Source organism: Lepidochelys olivacea, assembly GCF_965140295.1.
Source record: "Lepidochelys olivacea isolate rLepOli2 genome assembly, chromosome: 1".
Classification (NCBI taxonomy): domain Eukaryota; kingdom Metazoa; phylum Chordata; order Testudines; family Cheloniidae; genus Lepidochelys; species Lepidochelys olivacea.
The window spans coordinates 25768408-25787205 of NC_140411.1; the positions used below are offsets into that span (position 1 = coordinate 25768408).

Below are 18798 nucleotides of genomic sequence, written 5' to 3' on the forward strand. Positions count from 1 at the left end.
CCTCAGCCATAAAAACACACAAGTGTGTTGAATAATCTTGTAGATATGTTTCGAGTTTTTTAACCTATTCATTACCATCTTTTTCCAGGGGACAGAGAGTGAATGAGAATAATTAGAGCTGGGCAAATAAAGGATTTTTTCCATTTGGTGGAAGTTTTGAAGAGTAAAAGAAAAAATAACCATCATGATTTCACGGTGAGCCAGGAGCCCATTAGCCAGTTTCGGGACACTGTGGATGTTACTGCAGAGTACCTTGTGATGATGCTTGGCATCACTCTTTCCAAGTCCCTTACAGCCTTTGCCATGACCAGATATGCTGCTATCACTGTTAGCCGGTAGTGAAGACAAGCCCTAAGATCCCTCTGCTCTCAGAAATCTTCTCCTCATGTAGGTACTTGTAGATTGTGATCAAGTCACCTCTTAAACTTCTCTTGGATCATGGATAAACTAAATAGTGACAGCTCTTAAGTCTCTCTCTCAGTAAGGCACATTTTCCAGACCCTGTGTCATTCTTGTAGCAAAAACACAAACAGCCGGAGAGGTGAGAAGAAAGAACGAGATGAAAAGGTAGGTTATCAGAGGCAACTGCAGGCTAATTAATGGGAAACTTCAGCAGTAAATGATGCATGTTTGCAGGCTGCAGCTGTGCTGGCTAGCCAATAAGGGGAGCATTAACAGCAGCCTGGCTGACACACAGAAGAAGCTTTCTGCTGGAGGAAGCAATGAAAAAAGATATGCCTAGAAAGGAAAATCATCTGTGGAATTAACGTGCTAAGATACTGTGTCACAGTTCTGGTGTCCACACTTCAAATAGGACATTGAAAAGGGTTCAGGAAGAGCTACACGAATGATACAGGGTCTGGAAAATGTGCCTTACTGAGAGAGAGAGCTGTCACTATTTAGTTTATCCATGATCCAAGAGAAGTTTAAGAGGTGACTTGATCACAATCTACAAGTACCTACATGAGGAGAGGATTTCTGAGAGCAGAGGGATCTTAGGGCTGGTCTTCACTACCGGCTAAATTGGCACCTCTGCCATGGATTCATGGATCAGGAGAAGATGCAATAAGTCGATGGCAGAGAGCTCTCTTGTTGATGTCAGGGCTTCACCTCCCCAAAAGGTGTTAGCTATGTCAACAGGAGAGCATCTCCCCTCACCATAGTGTGGTGTAGACACCACTGTACGTCGATTTAAGCTACATCAATGTAAGTTACGTAATTTAGATCAACATACCTCGTTAATGTAGACCAGGCAAGCAGACAAAGGCATAACAAGATCCAGTGGCTGGAAGTTGAAACTAGGTTGATACAGACTAGAAGTAGGACACAATTTGTTAATAGTGAGGGTAATTCACTATTGGAACAACTCACCTCTGGATGTCATGGGTTCTCCACCATTTGAAGGTTTTAAATGATGATTTGATATCTTTCTAAAAGACATGCTACAGCTCAAACAGAAGTTATGGGCTTCATACAAAAATTACTAGGTGAAATTCTGTGGACTTAATTATGAGGAGGTCAGACTAGATTAGCATAATGGTACCGACTTGCTCTAAAATCTATTAATCAAGTGTGGAGAGGAGCTATGGGACCAACCAAGGAGACTTGCTGTGTGACTTCAGTGTTAGAGCAACTGAAACTTGTGGGTTTTGAGCACACTAAAACACTTTGACCTTCAAGCTGTTCCCAACAGATCAATAAAGCCACAGACTAGGATTAAAAGGCTAAAAAACATATGGAGTCTGGATGACTCTAAGCACTTCACTTCTACGTTGCTACCTCAAATCCTTCCTAGGTTGGTAACAGACGTGTTTACCCGTCTGGTGGCTTTTCTGGTGTCAGTCTGGGCTCCAACAGACAGGTATACATGTCTCAGCAGCACCACAATTTGCACTAATCAGTGTCTTTAATGGCAGTCCAAACATAGGGATCTCAGACTGAATGGGCATGAAGAATTTTAGGCACACTGGCATCACCCTGTGGAATCCATTGCTGCTACCCTCTCTTCACTCACAGCTGCCTAAAACTGGATGTCAAAATCCAAGTAGGTGACTACTTAAGGCACCTAAGGAATGGCTTAGGCTCCTAAAGCATCTCTCCATCCTCTTCTAAATCTCCCAAATACAGATTTAAGTATCCACATTTGAGAACCGGGTTCCACGTTGAAACTGTTGTGTTGATAGAGCTCTGCCTCAGGTACAATTGAGCAAACATACGGGGGTGGATCATTCAAATTCGAATCTTCTCAGCCAGGCACCTTTTTTTAAAAATGTTATTTTTATTTTATTGCTTTTTTTACCTGTCTATGCTGAGCTGCTAAGCTGAGTTTTGGCCATGTGGAGTCATGCTGTGAGAGACAGCTTACCAGAGGTCCCTTTTCCAGTGGACATGCCCAGTTATTGCCCTTCCACATTACCTTGCACTCCTTTGCTGAGCACACGGAAGTGGGTGTCCCACACGCATCATTAGCTGTAGTTGATACTGTTTAGGCCTTACCTACCTTTGTGGTTTGGGTCATGATCTAGGCTGGTCATAAATCCAGTCAGACAGAATCAAGGATATTGCTCTAGCTGAATCTTTATTGTGGTTTACTTGAAGTGTCATCCATAGAAGGTGGATAAGCAGTTAGCTCATAAATAAGGATTTTTTTTAAATAAATTGGGTTGTCTCAAAGATATATTAATGGCCTCCATTATTTTCTGAAGGGGATATGGAGCCTGCTCAGTTTTTTTCTTCTTTTGTAGAAATTTGAAACCTGCCAGTGAAACAGTCCTCACTGGTCCATATTCCATGAAAAAGGATTTTCGTGCCATTATGACCCTTTAAGAACTGCCTGGTGGGCATGCGCAATGCATTTGGCACAGGGCTTTCACCAAGCTGGTAAAGTGTGCAGTTAAAGATGATGCACATTGGGCATGTGTGTCTGATTCATTTGACTGCGTGCTCAGTAGTGAGGTCCAGGTGAAAAGGGCTGAGACACTTGAGGAACTCAGCAGCTGGAGAAAGAGCACTGACATGGTAATATTTTGCAAAGCCAAGTGCTTTGGTCCTACTGGAGATTTCCTATGAATACATACTGGATCATCAACCACATTCATTTTAAGAATCCAGGATTCATGGTTGCCCAATTCCTCCCTATCCAGCCAAAAAGCATCGTTCCAAAATCCCACACCAGCATCATAAGTTTAAATGGAAGGGTTTCGTTGTCCCATTTAGCTCTTGGATGATTACTGTTCAGAAATAATTGTCCTCATTAACTCAAGCCTTCATTTCCACTGCAAATAGTGAATGTATTCCACATCACTCTGCAAGATTATTAATACAAGACCACTTTTATTATATGCAATATCAGAAATATAGCCATCAGGAGATAGCCTACTTTTATATGTAGTTCCTCCAATAGACAGAAACAACAACCTACTGATTTACAGGTTTCAGAGTAACAGCCGTGTTAGTCTGTATTCGCAAAAAGAAAAGGAGTACTTGTGGCACCTTAGAGACTAACCAATTTATTTGAGCATGAGCTTTTGTGAGCTTTCGGATCCGATGAAGTGAGCTGTAGCCCACGAAAGCTTATGCTCAAATAAATTGGTTAGTCTCTAAGGTGCCACAAGTACTCCTTTTCTTTTTACTGATTTACAGGCACTAACCAATGCAGATCTGACTCCAGCACCATTAGGATTAGCCAAAGGTGGCTCTCCAATCACTCTTGATGCATGTGAACACTGACGATTTACCTGACATTCACTCTTTCACTGTTTATGTAAGGAAATAAATTGTACTGTCAGAGCTAGGGAACTAGGCTGGGACTCAGGAGACCTGGGTCTAAACCCAGTTCTTCCACTGACCTTGAGCAACTCACTTCTCTTCCCTGTTTCCCCTCCTACCTTATGTCTATTTAGATTGTAAGATTCTTGGGGGAAGGGATAATCTCTGTGTGCTTGGATAGCACATGCCTGGAAAATACGTAATAATATTTTCCCTCCACTTCAGGGTTACTGGGTGAAATATTATGGCCTGTGTTATGCAGGGGGTAGACTAGTGGTCTTTTAATCAGCCAGGATGGACTTTCCCTTCACTTTCCTCCCTGTCCAGATCCTCTACCAAGGGCAGCCATGAGGGGCAGAATCTCTCTATCTCCTGGGAATGGAACCTTTCCCCCTCAAGAAGTCAGAGATTGCATGTCAGGGTGCCCTGCCTATACACATAGACAGAAGGGAATAAGTGCTGACACTTGGGCTTACAGAAGACCCCGCAGGAGGGGCCAGGGGTTGCTGTCTCAATGGTTAATGCATGGGGATCATGAGTAAGATAGTAGTTAGGCATAAAAGTGGGATTTAGCATTTTAAATCTTATTTGAAATAATAATAATAATAATGGGTGTAAATCAATAGGTAAATGTGCAAGAGTCAGGAGGTTTAAAAAGAAATAGAAACTAGGCTAGGATGAGTTACAGTTAAAAAATAAAACCTACAAATAACTAGGTAGGCAGGTAGTTGGGAATAGTTCAGACATATTTTTAAAAGGGGAAATAACAAGACACGTGAATAGCTTCACCCGGATCTATTTTCATGTATGTGTTGAATCCCTTTTCCCCAACCTTCATCTGTGTTTTGACATTTTTTTTCCTCTTTGGGATAGCAGCAGCATTTGGAAAGTGCCCAGAACATCTGAATAAATATATGAACGAATTCCTATTTCTATAGCCAATTTTTAAGGCAAGCTGTTAGTGTTTTACGTTTATTTGCGGAATTCTGAGGATATTCAGACAGAGAGGACATGCTCATCATCTGGATCGCCAGCATGTGACATCAGATGGTAGGATCCCAATGTGTGCCTCTGATTCTACTCTCACCCACTCCCACTGTAAATCAGGAGTACCTCCAATGACATCAATGGAGCTACTCTGGTGTAACCATGGTGTAATCCGGCCTTGGAGGTTTCCACTCGCCAAGATCTTTATTTCCATGTAAAACACCCCTATTGAAACATAGTACTTTAAATGTTAGGTTCTTTGAAACTACTCTGCAAAAATTAACCAAACAGACATTTGAACAGTAAGGATCTAACCCTCAACTGGTGTAAAACAGGGCCACTATGTTGAAGTTGATGAAGCTCCGTTGAGGATCTGCCCTTACGTTCTAATAATTCTTTCCAGACTAAGCAAAGAAAAGTCCTTGATGTTTCCTTCTATACTTGTGGATTCTTGTTTACTAGAGATTGATCATAAGATAAAACACAGCATTCATTTGAAACATCTGGAAATCCAGCTCTCCATCAGCGGTTACACATTTTTGGGGGAGGGGAGGTTAATTATTATTTTTTAGTTTAGGTGGTGGTAGCATCCAAAGGACACAAGGCATTTTCCAAACACAGAGGAAGACAGTCCCTGCCCCAAAGAGTATACCATATGAAAAGATAAAAACAGACACAGATACAATTTGCAAGCAAAGGCCCAGATGGTGAGCAACCTCTGTGTGGCCACGCAGGGATAGAAAGACAAGCAAGAAGCTTCCCCACAACCTTTCTTGGGGCTGCCTGCAATAACAAGACACCGAAAAGTGGACAGGGAGGCTTCTTGCTCCACAAGCAATGGCAGGCGCAAACTGCATTCCCCTATCTGTGCAAGGAACAACTCTAGGAGAGATTGGGCATCTCTCGGCGAGACTGGGCATCTCTCCAGTGATGCTCCACACCACACTCTATCCAAGGGTGTGGCTTAAAGGCCACCATCTATTCCATGTGCTCAGGATGGTGATAAGCAAACATCTTACTAATTACACATTTGGTGGTAGTTGGGTCCCTTCTTCCCATCCCCAAACCCATCCATCCCCCTTGTCTCATCCACAACAGTGATCTCCAGCTTCAATTCCAGTATCCCAATCCCCCTCCTTCCCAACATGCAACCACCGCCATGTAAACGTCTTCTGTGGTAAGATTATCCAGGGATGCATGTTACTGTCTGGTCTATGTTGTGTGTCCATGATGTGTGGACAAAGACATCGACACAAAATCAACTCTGCTTGTGTTGGACACGTCACCTGTGACCTTAAAACGGGGGTGTTGCTTGAGCAGAAGTTGGAAGCATTAAAAAAGTGACATCATATGATAATATGCAACACTAATATATCAGTTATATCCTCCCCCTTTTTCAAATCATACTCCCAAGCTGATATTCACACACATGTTGTGATGGGAAGGTCCAACGTGGAGGTATGCCAAGGCCATCATATGGCCCATAGCAGCTTCAACGCATGATGTGATGCTTTGTGATTTATACTCTGTTACATTAAACTGTTAATATATTCATGCATACATATCTGAATAAGACTGCAATTACTCATCAGCCCTCAGTATCAGGATGGGAAAAAAGGCTTTTAAAAAATCTGCATAAAAGTTCTAAAACAGTTTACATTCACTAGGGTTGATGGTCTTTCAATAATTAGGTATAAATCCTATAGAATGTGTTATGGGCATCAACCAGAGTAGAGGAGGTCACCACACCCATGCATCAGGTCAATATTACCCAAAAAAGATGGGTAAAATGCCTATCAAAGCACCAGATCCACAGTATGTGTGGGGGGCAGGAGAGGGGGAAAGAGCTGTTGCCTAATGGTTGTGATAAAGAAAATAGCACATCTGTAGAGGTGTTCAACACTTGCTCGGCAAAGAAACATGCTGTTCTTTTGGACAGGATGCTCACTACTACATATTTACTCGACCCCACGTGGTAAACACTGTGTACTGCACCCCACTGCCCACTCTCTGGTGTTGCTCAGGCATGTAAGAGCAGGGCTTATAGTGGTTTGGGCTTGCTTTTCCTCTCATTTACCCCAGTGTAGTAAGCCAGTGTAAGTCATAGGGGTATCAGGCTCTTTATCTCATTTGTAGTCTACCTTCACTCCTCCCTATCCCATGCCTTTACCGCATGCACTTCACAGTACACTGTAAAATCTCTAATCTTGGAACAAACTTAAAGGAAGGAGAGGCATGTAGGGTACAATTCTGGCCTGTTACACACCTACATGGAACATCAGGGTGTGATAAAGGTGCAAGAAGGCTCTTCCCACCCATCCCCAAATGCAGATGAGCAGATATACATGAAAAAATTGACCTAGTGGCCCATTAAATACTAGAGAGAGGTCCTAGCAAAATGTTCTTCTTGATCCTAAGGAGGTGTGGTCACTCAGAGCATCGGCCAGGTCCTCAAGTCTCTTATGCATACGCTGATACCGGCATCAAGTGCTAATAAGGAGCATGTGGCAAACTACTGTCACTGCTCTCCCAAGCCCCAGTGCAGCTCATACTGCTAAGACCAGAATTAGCTCCTTTAGCAGTTGCCACCACCATAAACACAATGAATATTCTAACCGCTGTATTGAGTAGTAGTTACATTAAGCTAATTACCCGGCCAATTTTTAAATGCCACCTGAAGGACTTTGTGTAAGTGATAAATGATAGGAAAAACACATTTCACACTGTGAAACTCTGGATTTCAAACCTTCTGTTCAATCAATACCAGCCCAATGTCACCAAGACACACCATGTGTATGAAACTAATCTTTAAAGTAACATATGCAATCCACACCATTCAGAACTAACAGGTTAAAAAAAAGAGGCAACATTATAATCATCTAGTAATTAACTACCACTGCTTGCAATTCAAAATCATGCTTGGATGAAAAAAAGTAGAACACTTGCCTTCAGTATGTACAGCAGAAACATAGGTCCAGTTATAGCGTTTGACAATGTCCACCATAGCTCGAGCTTGCTGTGCATCAGATGGCACGACTCTCATGAAATACTTGAACAGAGTTTTGTCGCTTAGGTCCATGCTTGTGGCAGAATAAGCAATCTGAGGTATATTGAAAAGCTGCAACAAGTTCTGGACCTGGATCGCTACTGAACTAGAACCAGGGCCAATGACGCCGACAATGGGTTTCTTGGAGCGGATCGATGTTGAAGATCCATCAACACAGCGCACTATCCCCTCTTCTTCTTCCGATGAAATAAGAGAGTCCCTTATGAACTCAATACTTTGCTCCAGAGCCACAGCAGAATGCCAACAAGAGTCCCTTATTTCACAGCCTAGTGTTATATTTGGCAATAGTGTTGGGTCCAGATTAATTCTGTCCAGAGTATGAAGCATTGCTTCCACTCTCTGTATGCCATATTGCTCCCTCACCTCTCCACATTTTCTCTCATGGACCTTGTCAACAGTTGGCTGATGGTGGACAGAAAACAAAGCTCCAATGATAATATCACCAGGCATATGTGCAACCACCCTTCTTTCATTGGATTGTGCAGAAACCAAAAACCCAAAGTTCCCACTGACATCTTCCTTCGATAACAGGATTGCAAGGAACAGCAAAAGGACCATCTTAGGAAATAGTTTAAGCTGGTAGAGACAACATGATGGAATAAAACGGAGAGTTGTTAAAAAGTAGTTAGAGAATCTTTTGGATAAAAAGAGCAGGAAGCTGATGGTTAACCAGGCATTTCCGCCTATTCTCTAGGGAACCACCATCGTCTCCAAGGGAACAGCTATGCAGAGCTGCACATGTGATCATAATCTTCATAACCTTTAAAAAAAGATAGGGGAAATAGCTTTAAAATCAGTTGTAAGGATGTCTATTCCCTCTGCTGTCAATAGTGATAACAGCACATCACACATTTACTTTTTTCATTATCTTGCAAGCTAAAAAATCTGTTTGTGCTTTACCATTTCATTATGCTAGGTCAGGTCCTCAGCTGGTGTAAATCAACAGAGCTCTACTGAAGCCAGGCTGTTTAAAAGGGATACACAAAAAGCACTTGGAGGGGCTAATTTCTAAGGCACAAATGGCAGTTCATTCCCATTGATCATCAATGGGACTGATGTGCCCTACTTCCCACTTGTGCCTTTGAAAATCTCCTCCTTAACCTTACGAACATTTGAATATTGTAATTCAGAATATATCTGTGATGCACAATAACGTACTCTGGGCCATATTACGCTCCCAATTACACCAGTATAAAGCCAAAGGAATTCCACCGCCATCAGTGGAGTCACTCCATACCTACACTGATATACATGGGAGCAGAATCTGGCCCTTCAAATCTTTTGCAAAACTCAGCTGGTTCCAAAAAGGCTATAGATTTCCATTGACAGACAGATTTGAAAACAATCACTTTTGTTAGCAACTACTAAGTACCTAATTTTAATTAATATCAATATTATTTTAAATACTTAAATACTCTGCATTTAGTCATAGATGTAGTAAATTAGTCCTGATATCGGACTGGCTGAAAGGTGTTTCCTTGTTTTGCATCCATAGGTCAAATTCATCACAGGTGTAATAAGTGAAGGCAATGCCACTGATCTCTGTAGAGTGGAACCCACCCACACGAACGGTAAGTGTAACACTTTGGAATATAAACTGTTCCTACAGATCCCCACGATAGAAAACCAACAGCGTACATGCAGTGCAGACATAGTGGTGCACAAAACATTTTATGCACTCTGCACTGCAGACTAGAAAAGAGCTGCATTTGATTTTTTTTTATTGTTGCTTTGATACTTATTTTTCATTTATCATCAAAGACTTCATATCCTGGTCAGCATAGCGAAGTCACAGGGACTTAAAAATACTCAGAAGCTCACAGCAGGTGCTTAGCACATTGCTGAACTCTGTTCAAAGAGGTCTCTTACATGCCCTGATCCAGCCAAGACTGTAGCACATTTTAGGCACTGTGCATTGTCCTGTTTGTGTCATGGGACTATTCACAGCACGTAAAGTTAAGCACATGTGGCTCTGAAGGCTCAGAGCCAGTTAGGAAAACCACATACCCAACCCTATTCATAATGAGCTAACAGTAAATTCTAGACAAGATTCTAATCTCAGTTACACTGTTACACATCCACTGAAGTTAATGGAATTAGGAACAATTGTGGATCAGACCAATGGCTGAGTCTCGTCCAGTATCCTGTCTCTGACAATGGCCTATACCAGATATTTCAAAAGAAGCTGCAAGAAATTTCTGCTGCAAGAAGTTATGCCACATATCTTCCTAACCCCTTCTCTTAGCGTTGTTTTGACACGGGTGTAACTGATCAGAATCTAGCAAATTCCTACCTTATCACTCACAGGTATATAGTTCAAGCCTGTGCCACAATGAAGTTAAAGCTCATAAAGCTGAAAGCAAGAAATACATATTCCAACACAAAAGACATTCGTGTCTAAGGATAATCAACTTTATTTGGACATTTTATCCTCACTTCATGTTTTAAAGAAGCATTCTAAAAAACTATTTGCACAGAAGTATAGTCATGCAATGTTTAGTTGAACATTTGCAAATTAATTTTTTCAAAGAGGGGTGATAATGAAGCAATACTGAAAAGAAATGGTTCTTGTAGTTTTCAGTATTAATAGAAAGTGCTAGCAATTAAATACACCTTGCAAAACTGTTGTAAATCAGTTTAACAAAGTGCTTCATAGTCTATGAAGACTTGGAGTATCACTACAACAATCCTCTGCAGTGAAGCAATAAAAGTGATGCAATTCAGGTTAACTAGTCTCAATTTAATTACAGAATTGTGCTACTACTTATCTTAGATCCTCCAACTGTTTATTGTGTGCCTCTGAAAACAATTCAGTATCAGTTGTAAACTGTTTTATGGATGACAAAACACTCTAGGGTACTTTTGTAAATTATCAGGACAGATTTAAATTAATTTATGGTGTAAGTTTTTACTTATTAGAATGTTTAACATGTCTATTTTCCCCTTTATTCCAATGCAAGCCCCATTATTCAAATCAGCTGATGTTTGTAAACTGTGTTCAGTTCCTCGGGTAGCAAAGCATTATTGTTAAATGGCCAAATTCTGGCCCTGGCTCAGAGCAAGGCTGGAAGTGCAATTATAAAGCGCTGCTCACCTCCTGGCTCTCGGGGTAACTATGTACTCAGCAAACAGTCTGAGTGTTTTTGGATGAGGTGTTTAACAATGATTCTCCACCAAATGTTTCAAATTCCTGTGTACCATTATCACACCAGGCCCAGTCCAATGCAGCCAGGCAGGTTAGTGACATGAGTCTTTACATTTACAGCTTCAGGTAACCAACTCGTTTTGCACACTATGCATGTGAAGGGGGTGCCAGGTTGGCAATTTTTGCCTTCCCTGGCCTCAGAGTGTAGAAAGCAGAGCCCGGCAGCCTGTTCCTTTCAACTCCAGTTTACATCTATTTATACTGGTGTTTGTTTGAAAAATTATCTCTGCAAGGTAGAGAGCTAGAAAACAAAAGCTGAGGTTCTACTTTACATTCCAGTTCACCAAAATCAAGGGGGCCCAGGGCTGAGGGCTCCATAGGACCCAAAGGCCAACTCTGAGAGCCCTCAACTCTCACTCCTCAAAGCCAGGGCCAGAAAGCCAGATTCTGATCTTAGTTACATCAGAGTTAACAGTTATATCAGTTACACCAGAGTAGCTAAGTGACAGACTAAATTTACTTGGGAATTTACCCACGTCACTAAGTGAGCCAGCGGAGTCACTTGGGATTTACATTGGTACACTTAGGACTCTGATCCAAAGCCCACTGAAGTCAATGGAGAGACACCCACTATCTTCTATGGACTTTAAACCAGCCAGTGAAATTACATGGAATTTACACTGGCATCATTAAGTTCACCAGTGGAGTTATTTAGAATTTACACCAGCATTAAAGAGAGGTCATCTGGCTTTGCAGGCAGGGCACTGAGGGATGCCATCAAGGTCAGCATGGTGAACACCCCAACCTGGCCAAAAGGTGCTCCTTGGCTAAAAGATAGTTGAGGAGAGATTCAATGGGCTGTGCATCCCACTGGCATTTCCTGTGAGACAGCTCTAATATAGAATCGGGTAGGGGACCCATCAGAGTGTTCAGGTTTGAAGGCAGTGAAGACCATGTGCATAGTAAACGATTGGGAACTGCTGTTAATACACCTGCACTTACTCTTCTTCACTGATGCACATGCAATCCAACAAAAAAAAAAAACACTCAAGGTATGGATCTGTTTGCCCACTAGTTTTACAGTGGTGCAACACCACTGGCTTCAAGAGAGTTACTCCTGATTTATTCCAACATAAGAAAGATGGAATTACTGATGTATGCCAGTTTTTTGGACATGGCCAGGAAAATATTTTAAAAGGCAAAAGCTATCTGCCCTACGTATAACAGTGTATATAGCATATGCTGAGCACTGGAATCTGCAGCCACCAAATATATGGTGGAAACAGAACGCCTGCTGTCTTGTCAGGAATGAGAGACATTTTGCATGAGCGCTTCAGTTGGTGTAAACTGGTATTGCTCCATTGAAGTTAACAGAGCTACCCCAATTTACTCCTGCATGGAGCTGATGGACCACACAGCACTCTGTCTTGCCTCCCTGCTCTTTTGACATGTACCCTGCCCAAGCCCTCTAGAGAGGATGGGAGCCAGGCGTGTGATCACTATGACACCCTAGGACTCCCCTGTGCCAGGAGGAATCCTCAGATGTCCTTTTAGGGCAATATTCCAGCTGATTTGTGTCAAGGACAGAGCCTAAAAGCACAGTAAATTAACATCTCCAGCACTTTGTGTTAATACTGCATCATTCTACAATTATTTACTTGAACTTGAAATACTAAACTATCTGTAACTATAATTGGTGGAGAAAAAACAACAATAAAGTGACTTTCCACTGTATTTCAATTAATTTACTCCTGATTCCTCACAAGCCACTAGGAATCTTGAACATTTTGCTCTTTCTTCAAAACATGCATGGTTGGGAGTTTATTTGGTGGGGCATTTCTGACTTCCTTTGCTTTATGCTCCAGCAAAGGAAACTTTGCTTGAGTCTTTACAATGTAAAACACTTCCTATACAAACAGCTCACATTAGAGCAGTGCCCACTAGTGATGGTAGAGTTAAAGCCTGCCTGCTTTTCTGTTATGCTTCCCTGTTACATGGGGTTTGTAGTTCACCATTACTGGTGTATAATCTCAGTCAGGGACCGTTTTTTAATTGTTTGGCAGGAATTGATTTGGTGCATTTTACATTAGGAAAACAAGAAAATCATTTTACTCCTAGACAGCTTTTCTACAGCCCTGTAACCTTACAGACACCGATGCCTATTAGTTTGTAATATCTTAAGTTCCTTTGAATAATTTTTTAAACATTTTTAAATGCCTGTTATGTATGAGAGAAAATCTATCTACTCTGTATGGGCTTGATCCTGCAAGGTGATGGAGGCTCTGGGTCAAATCCAGCAAAGCTCCTAAGAACATGCTCAACTTTAAGAATAGGAGGAATCCCTTTGTTTCAATTGAGTACCTACCTAAATTTTCCTGGATTGGAGCCAGAATGCGTAGCACCTAGTGAGATCAAGACACATATGCAATGACAAATTTCACTCATTGTGTAGAAATACTCCTCATGCATCTGCAGATTAAATGCTTCCTAGGCATACATAGACACCAAACATAACTGCTTCACTGCCATCCAGTTGTTAAAACAATTAAATTAATGTAAAGCCTATCCGATTTAAGCCAACAAATTCTGGGGAACTCTACGTTCAGGATTTTCACTACATGGGAACTGAAAGTGTCTGAAAACAGTCACTGATGTATTGGCCCACAAGCCCAATTGTGCAATTCTTATGCAGGCAAATCTCCCACAGAAATCAGGAAGTTTAGGGTGCATAAGGGATACAGAATAAAGATGTCTATGCTCTTCACTCTATAGGCAGAGCATTTAAACTTGGGTAAGGAGTGCAACTTAAGGATGATAAGACTTAACTCTGATCACCTGGTTTTTGTTGGCCGAAGACTGTCCCTGCACACTGAGACCAAGTGATTTTGGGTGCTGAACTGGAGAAATGTTAACGGAGCTGGATTTGCAGAAAGTGCTGAGCACCCACGCTAGGAAATCAGGTTCTTTTAAGATGTCTCAGGTTGGGCATCCAAAAATGGAAGCACCCAAAATCACTAGTTGCTTTTGAAACCTTGACCTATATTAACAAGGTTATTTTGTGTTTAGATTTCAAAAGCCATTGAGCTTTAATTTAAAATAAATAAATAAAAAAGACCAAAAATCAGAGTTGCAAGCCATTGCACTGTGAATTCCAATGGGCTTTGGATCATGCCCTTTAAGAATAGATTAAACTGCTGAACACCAAGGGACAGGAAATAAAAACCACTATGTAGTTCCATTTACAAATATTGAAAATATAGAGAAAGACCATAAAATCATAAAATGGACCAATGTAGTAAACTTCTAAATACACATTGTACCATCATAAAGGGTTATATTGACTTCTCTAGTATTCTTTGCTCTAAAACAGTCCCACAAGCTCCTTTATCTATTCTGCATTCCTTTAATGCTTTGATAAAGTTTTTAATATGCAACTAATATTCCAGTAAAACAGCCAATGATCTTTAGAAGGCCCCACAGTACATATACAAGGTATTACTGTTGAATGACACAGAAACTAATATTTCCAGTGTGCTTTCAACTATGCTTAATCATTTTATTATTAACAATACCGTCAGATCCAGAAGAAGTGATAAACAGAAAGCAAGGGAAAGTGACAACTGCAGAAAGTATCACAGCAAATCACTATACAGGGGGGGCATGGAGAGCATTTCCATATTGCCACTTTACTAAAGAAGCAGATATACATCAAAATATATAAGTAAATAAGAGGCTAAAGCACATATTTAGGATCCAAAGGGTAATTGCTTAGCATTTAAAATATAAAAGCCAAACAAAACTATAACAATACCCCACCCACATAGCACAAACATTACTATCTGAATGTGTTTCTCCTCTGTTAGGTGCTATAGTAAACTACAATGGAATGTTTTGCAATATAATAATAAAATCAAAGATGAAAGAGACCTGTTAGGTTTCCTAGTGCATCCCCACTCTCTTTTCAGGATTGTTCCCTGATGGGCAGTTTCAAGTGCTTTTTCTAGCCTCAATATCTCAAGGGATGGGGTTTCCACCACTTCCTTTTGGAGAAGTGATACAGTGGTGTAATAGATCTCACCAATGGGGAGTTTCACCTGGTAGTCAAACTAAATTTTCCTTCCCTTTTACATGGAGCAGCTGCTAAGCTGTATCCTCAATCCAGTTAATTCTCCTCAAGCATTAGAAGGAGCTGTCTATGGTACTTAACAGGCCACTAGCAGTTGGACACCTCCGGAGACAGACACTCAGCTGCCAGGCACCAAGCTAGGGATTTCAAGAGACAAGTTAAGGACTGGAAAAATGGGCGGGGGGGTGGGGGGCATGAAGCTGTATTGTAATAACTCTGCCAAATTGGGCTACAGGTTTTGAATTATACACACACACTAAACAAGGGTTTATAAAGTATAGTGCAATCTTACCTACAGGTGTAGCCGGCTAAAATATATGTCTATACACACGCATTTATGAATTGGTTCTTAGACCTAGCTAGCTAGATCTGTCTAAATATCTGGCCTCCTCACGGTAGTATCTGAGCAGCGGGCAATCGGCAGTGGATGTTGGTACCCCCGGAGGTATTATCCCCAAGTATTCGCTGGGGAATTGAGAGTAGGTTGTGTGACTTGTCCCAAGGTCATACGGGAAGGCTGGGGCTCAGCTCTCTCTGGAGAGCAAGTCCATTGCCTTTTCCACTACACCGCCCCTCCTGCCCCGCTGAGCGGATCACACAGGTCCTGTAAAACTCGGGAACGCCTGGTATTGAGAGGTTCCTTGTCTGCCTAATCGTGGAGGAAGGTCTCGCCTGCAAAGCCGCAAGGTAACTAACTAACTGGCGGGTCCCACCGCCCATTCCCCACGCAGCGCGCAGAACACCGCAGCCGGGGCTGGCCCCAGACCCATGTCACTAGGCAGGCTTCCCAGGCAGACATACCCACAGGGCAGCCATGTGCAGGAGAAGCACGCTGCATGGCGCTGCGCCCCTTCCTACCCCAGTCACCTGCAGCCTTGGCTTGCTTGGAAGCCATGCGATCAGGGCACGGAACAATAGGGGGAAAGGGAGGGAGAGCTCCTGCTGGATCCGGAATTCCTTTAGCTGCAACGGGGACTGATACCCGCCAACCCCTCCCCAGCCGAATTACCTTGCGGATGGCTGCATTCGCCACTTGCGATGGGGTGTCAATAGCCAAGACGCGCAGGCAAGGTGCCTCCTGCAATGTTTAACGCTGCCATTGATAGCAAATCCTATCGCAGACCTCTGCGGGGGGAGGGGGGGGGCTGAATAATCCTCAGGTCTCTTTGGAGAGGTCACCACCCGGCAGCAGCGCCTTTGGCCCCATTGGCCAGCACTGTCACTCCTCCAGCTACCAGCACGTCCTGTCGTCTTCCGATCCCAGCCAGACTCTGAGGACCGGGTACTTCCTCCCCCTCGTGCCACTCAACACGCTGCTCCCCCAGCCTTGCCACTGCCTCATTTGCAAGAGGCGTCTGGATAAAAAAAACAGCTGGATCTTTGCTCTCTGCTCTCCAGAACCTCTCGCTGCCCAGACCTAGCAGGACAGAGCCTCCTGGCCCCTTCCCTCCCCAGCACCACAAGTTTTATAGCCGATTGGCTTTTGAATCCTTCCCTCTGCTCTGAGTCCTTTTGAATTTCGCACTGCAGGGAAGTTGCTTCAGGTGAATTAAGGTTTCAAAGGCTCCCCACTAAATTTATTCCATCTCCCCCCTCCCGCTTCCCAACTGGTCCGGCAACAGGGCTAATTCGATGCCATACATGATACCGGGGATGACCTAAAGCCATGAATGTGTCTCGAGAACCTGCTTCTGGACAGCAAGTAGCATCTCAAGCTTTAGTTATAGATGTACCCCCCCCCCACACACACACACACACTATACACACAGTGTTTTCTCTAAAGAAATAGCTCCAGAGACGAGCTTGCCCCTATTGTTTCGGCCAGCTTATTTCTCCACAAAGTTTTACATCCCCCTACAAAGACCGCTGTAGAGTGGAGACTGGTTTCTGGTCAATTTCTTTCTGGTTTAATCACACGGAGGAGCCCACACCGGAGACCCCACCGCGTGTGCGGACGAGGCCCGGGGTGCGAGTGGGGGTTGAAATTTACATGCAGAGAGATTAGCATGGTCTTCATCGCAACTTTTTAGTGCCACCAAGTGGCACAGATCCCTCTAGGAGCTCAAGCAGCGAGACCGCCCTGGGCTCAGCCTGATGCTTATTTGAGGGGAGAAGAAAATATTTTTTACATCCAGATTTCCCCCTGGGGTTGTACCCCACGATTGTACGCCGCTGGGTTATACGAGGCCTCCCAGGTGAAATGGGCGCAACACCGCGTCGAGAGCAGCCCAGTGTGACAAAGCCAGGGACAGCCAGGCGAGAAGCAATGCACCGGCCAAGGGCGAATTCAGAGCTGCCAACTCGGATGCCAGGATCCGTGCCAGCTGCAGTCTCCTTAGTTCCTCTCTTCCCCCTCCTTTATCCCACCCTCGCCTTTCCCGAGAACAGGTATCCCCGTCCCCCTCCTGCTGCCTTCACTATCAGCCCCCCCACCCCTTCCCCGCATGACCCCTGAAACCTGCCCCACTCCCTAGCGGCGCTGGAGACCTACAGCCTTTCATCTCCCGATGTGTGCCCTGGTCCCGCTCCCCTCTGCTCTTCGCCGCCCTGCTAGTTCAGTGCCCTCCGTCCCATGCCTCCCTTTACTCATCCCGCACGCCCCGCAGCCACATTACCTGGGTCCCCTCCTTCACTCCGCGCCTCTCACCAGCGTCTTCTGCTCCCTCTCCTTGGCTCGGCTAGTGTCTTCTGCACCTCCGCATACCCCCTGCGCCACACACCCACCCACACACCCACCCCCCTATCTCTTTCCAATTCTGCTGTACCCCTCTATCCTTTTCCGTCCCCCCAAACGTGCCTGGCTTCCCTGCAGTCCAACCCTCCGCCCCCCTCACACACACCCAGCAAATTCCCCTCCTCGCACATCCAGCTGCACCTTTGTGCAACAGTTCGCCTGGGAACACGACCGCGGGTGCGTGGTTCTGGGGAAGGGAGAGGGGGCCTGGCTCAGTAGCCACCCCTGAGTCTCTACAAACTCAACACCTCCCAGAGCGCTGCGGCACGAGCCGCAGCAACAACAACAGGGGGAGGGAATCTCCTCTCTATTCCCGGCTATTATGTAAAAATGTCATGTAAGTAATAGCTGATCTGGACTTTACAGGCTGCTGCTGGGGCTGACTGTTTACCAGGACGTCGTTGCAGAGGAGGATTAGTTCGTGCATCCATTTTAGAGCATTAACATACTTTTGCTGCCGTTCCCGCTGCTCCACAGCCTGGGTTTCGGCCATGCCCGGCTCTTTCCTCTCGTTGGATTTGTTTTTTTGTTTTGTTTTTTTTTTAGTTCAAACATTATTCTCTGCGAACACGAGGTGACCCAGATCCCAACCAACTGATCTGCACCAGCCAAGCGGGCTGGTCTATCGCACGGACACCACCTCTGATCAGTGCCCGAACCCCAAACACCTGTCCGGCCAGGGGCTACTTTCTCAAACTTGCTCTAGGGGGAAGAGGAGGGCACGGGGGGAAAGAACAGCTGCTGGAGCCCAGCCCTCCCCCCCAAACACACCCCATAGCCCCTTCACCGGCCCGGCGATCCAGCCTTCAGGACACCGAGCCCAGGAGATGGCTCGGGGAGGGGAGTGCTTACCAGGACTCCTCCACTTAGTCCCAGCCTGCTGGCTGCCCCTGGGAGACGGCGCCGGCTTCACACTCTTCCGAAGCTCTCGCCGGCTCCTTGCGGCAGCGAACGCCCCGGCCGCGGCGGCG

The 18798-nt window shown here is 44.2% G+C and overlaps 1 protein-coding gene across 2 annotated transcripts in view; it reads right to left on the minus strand.

The window, feature by feature from the left end:
• GRM5 (glutamate metabotropic receptor 5) overlaps nt 1-16208 on the minus strand; it is a 330163-nt gene extending 313955 nt beyond the window's left edge. For both annotated transcript variants that reach the window (XM_084632778.1, XM_084632779.1), the window contains exons 1-2: nt 16103-16208; nt 7702-8582 (exon numbers count right to left, since the gene is read on the minus strand). In XM_084632778.1, the coding sequence (XP_084488904.1) occupies nt 7702-8380 (679 nt within the window). In that variant the 5' untranslated portion in view covers nt 8381-8582; nt 16103-16208. The remainder of the gene's footprint in view (nt 1-7701; nt 8583-16102) is intronic.
• Nucleotides 16209-18798: the final 2590 nt, after the last annotated feature.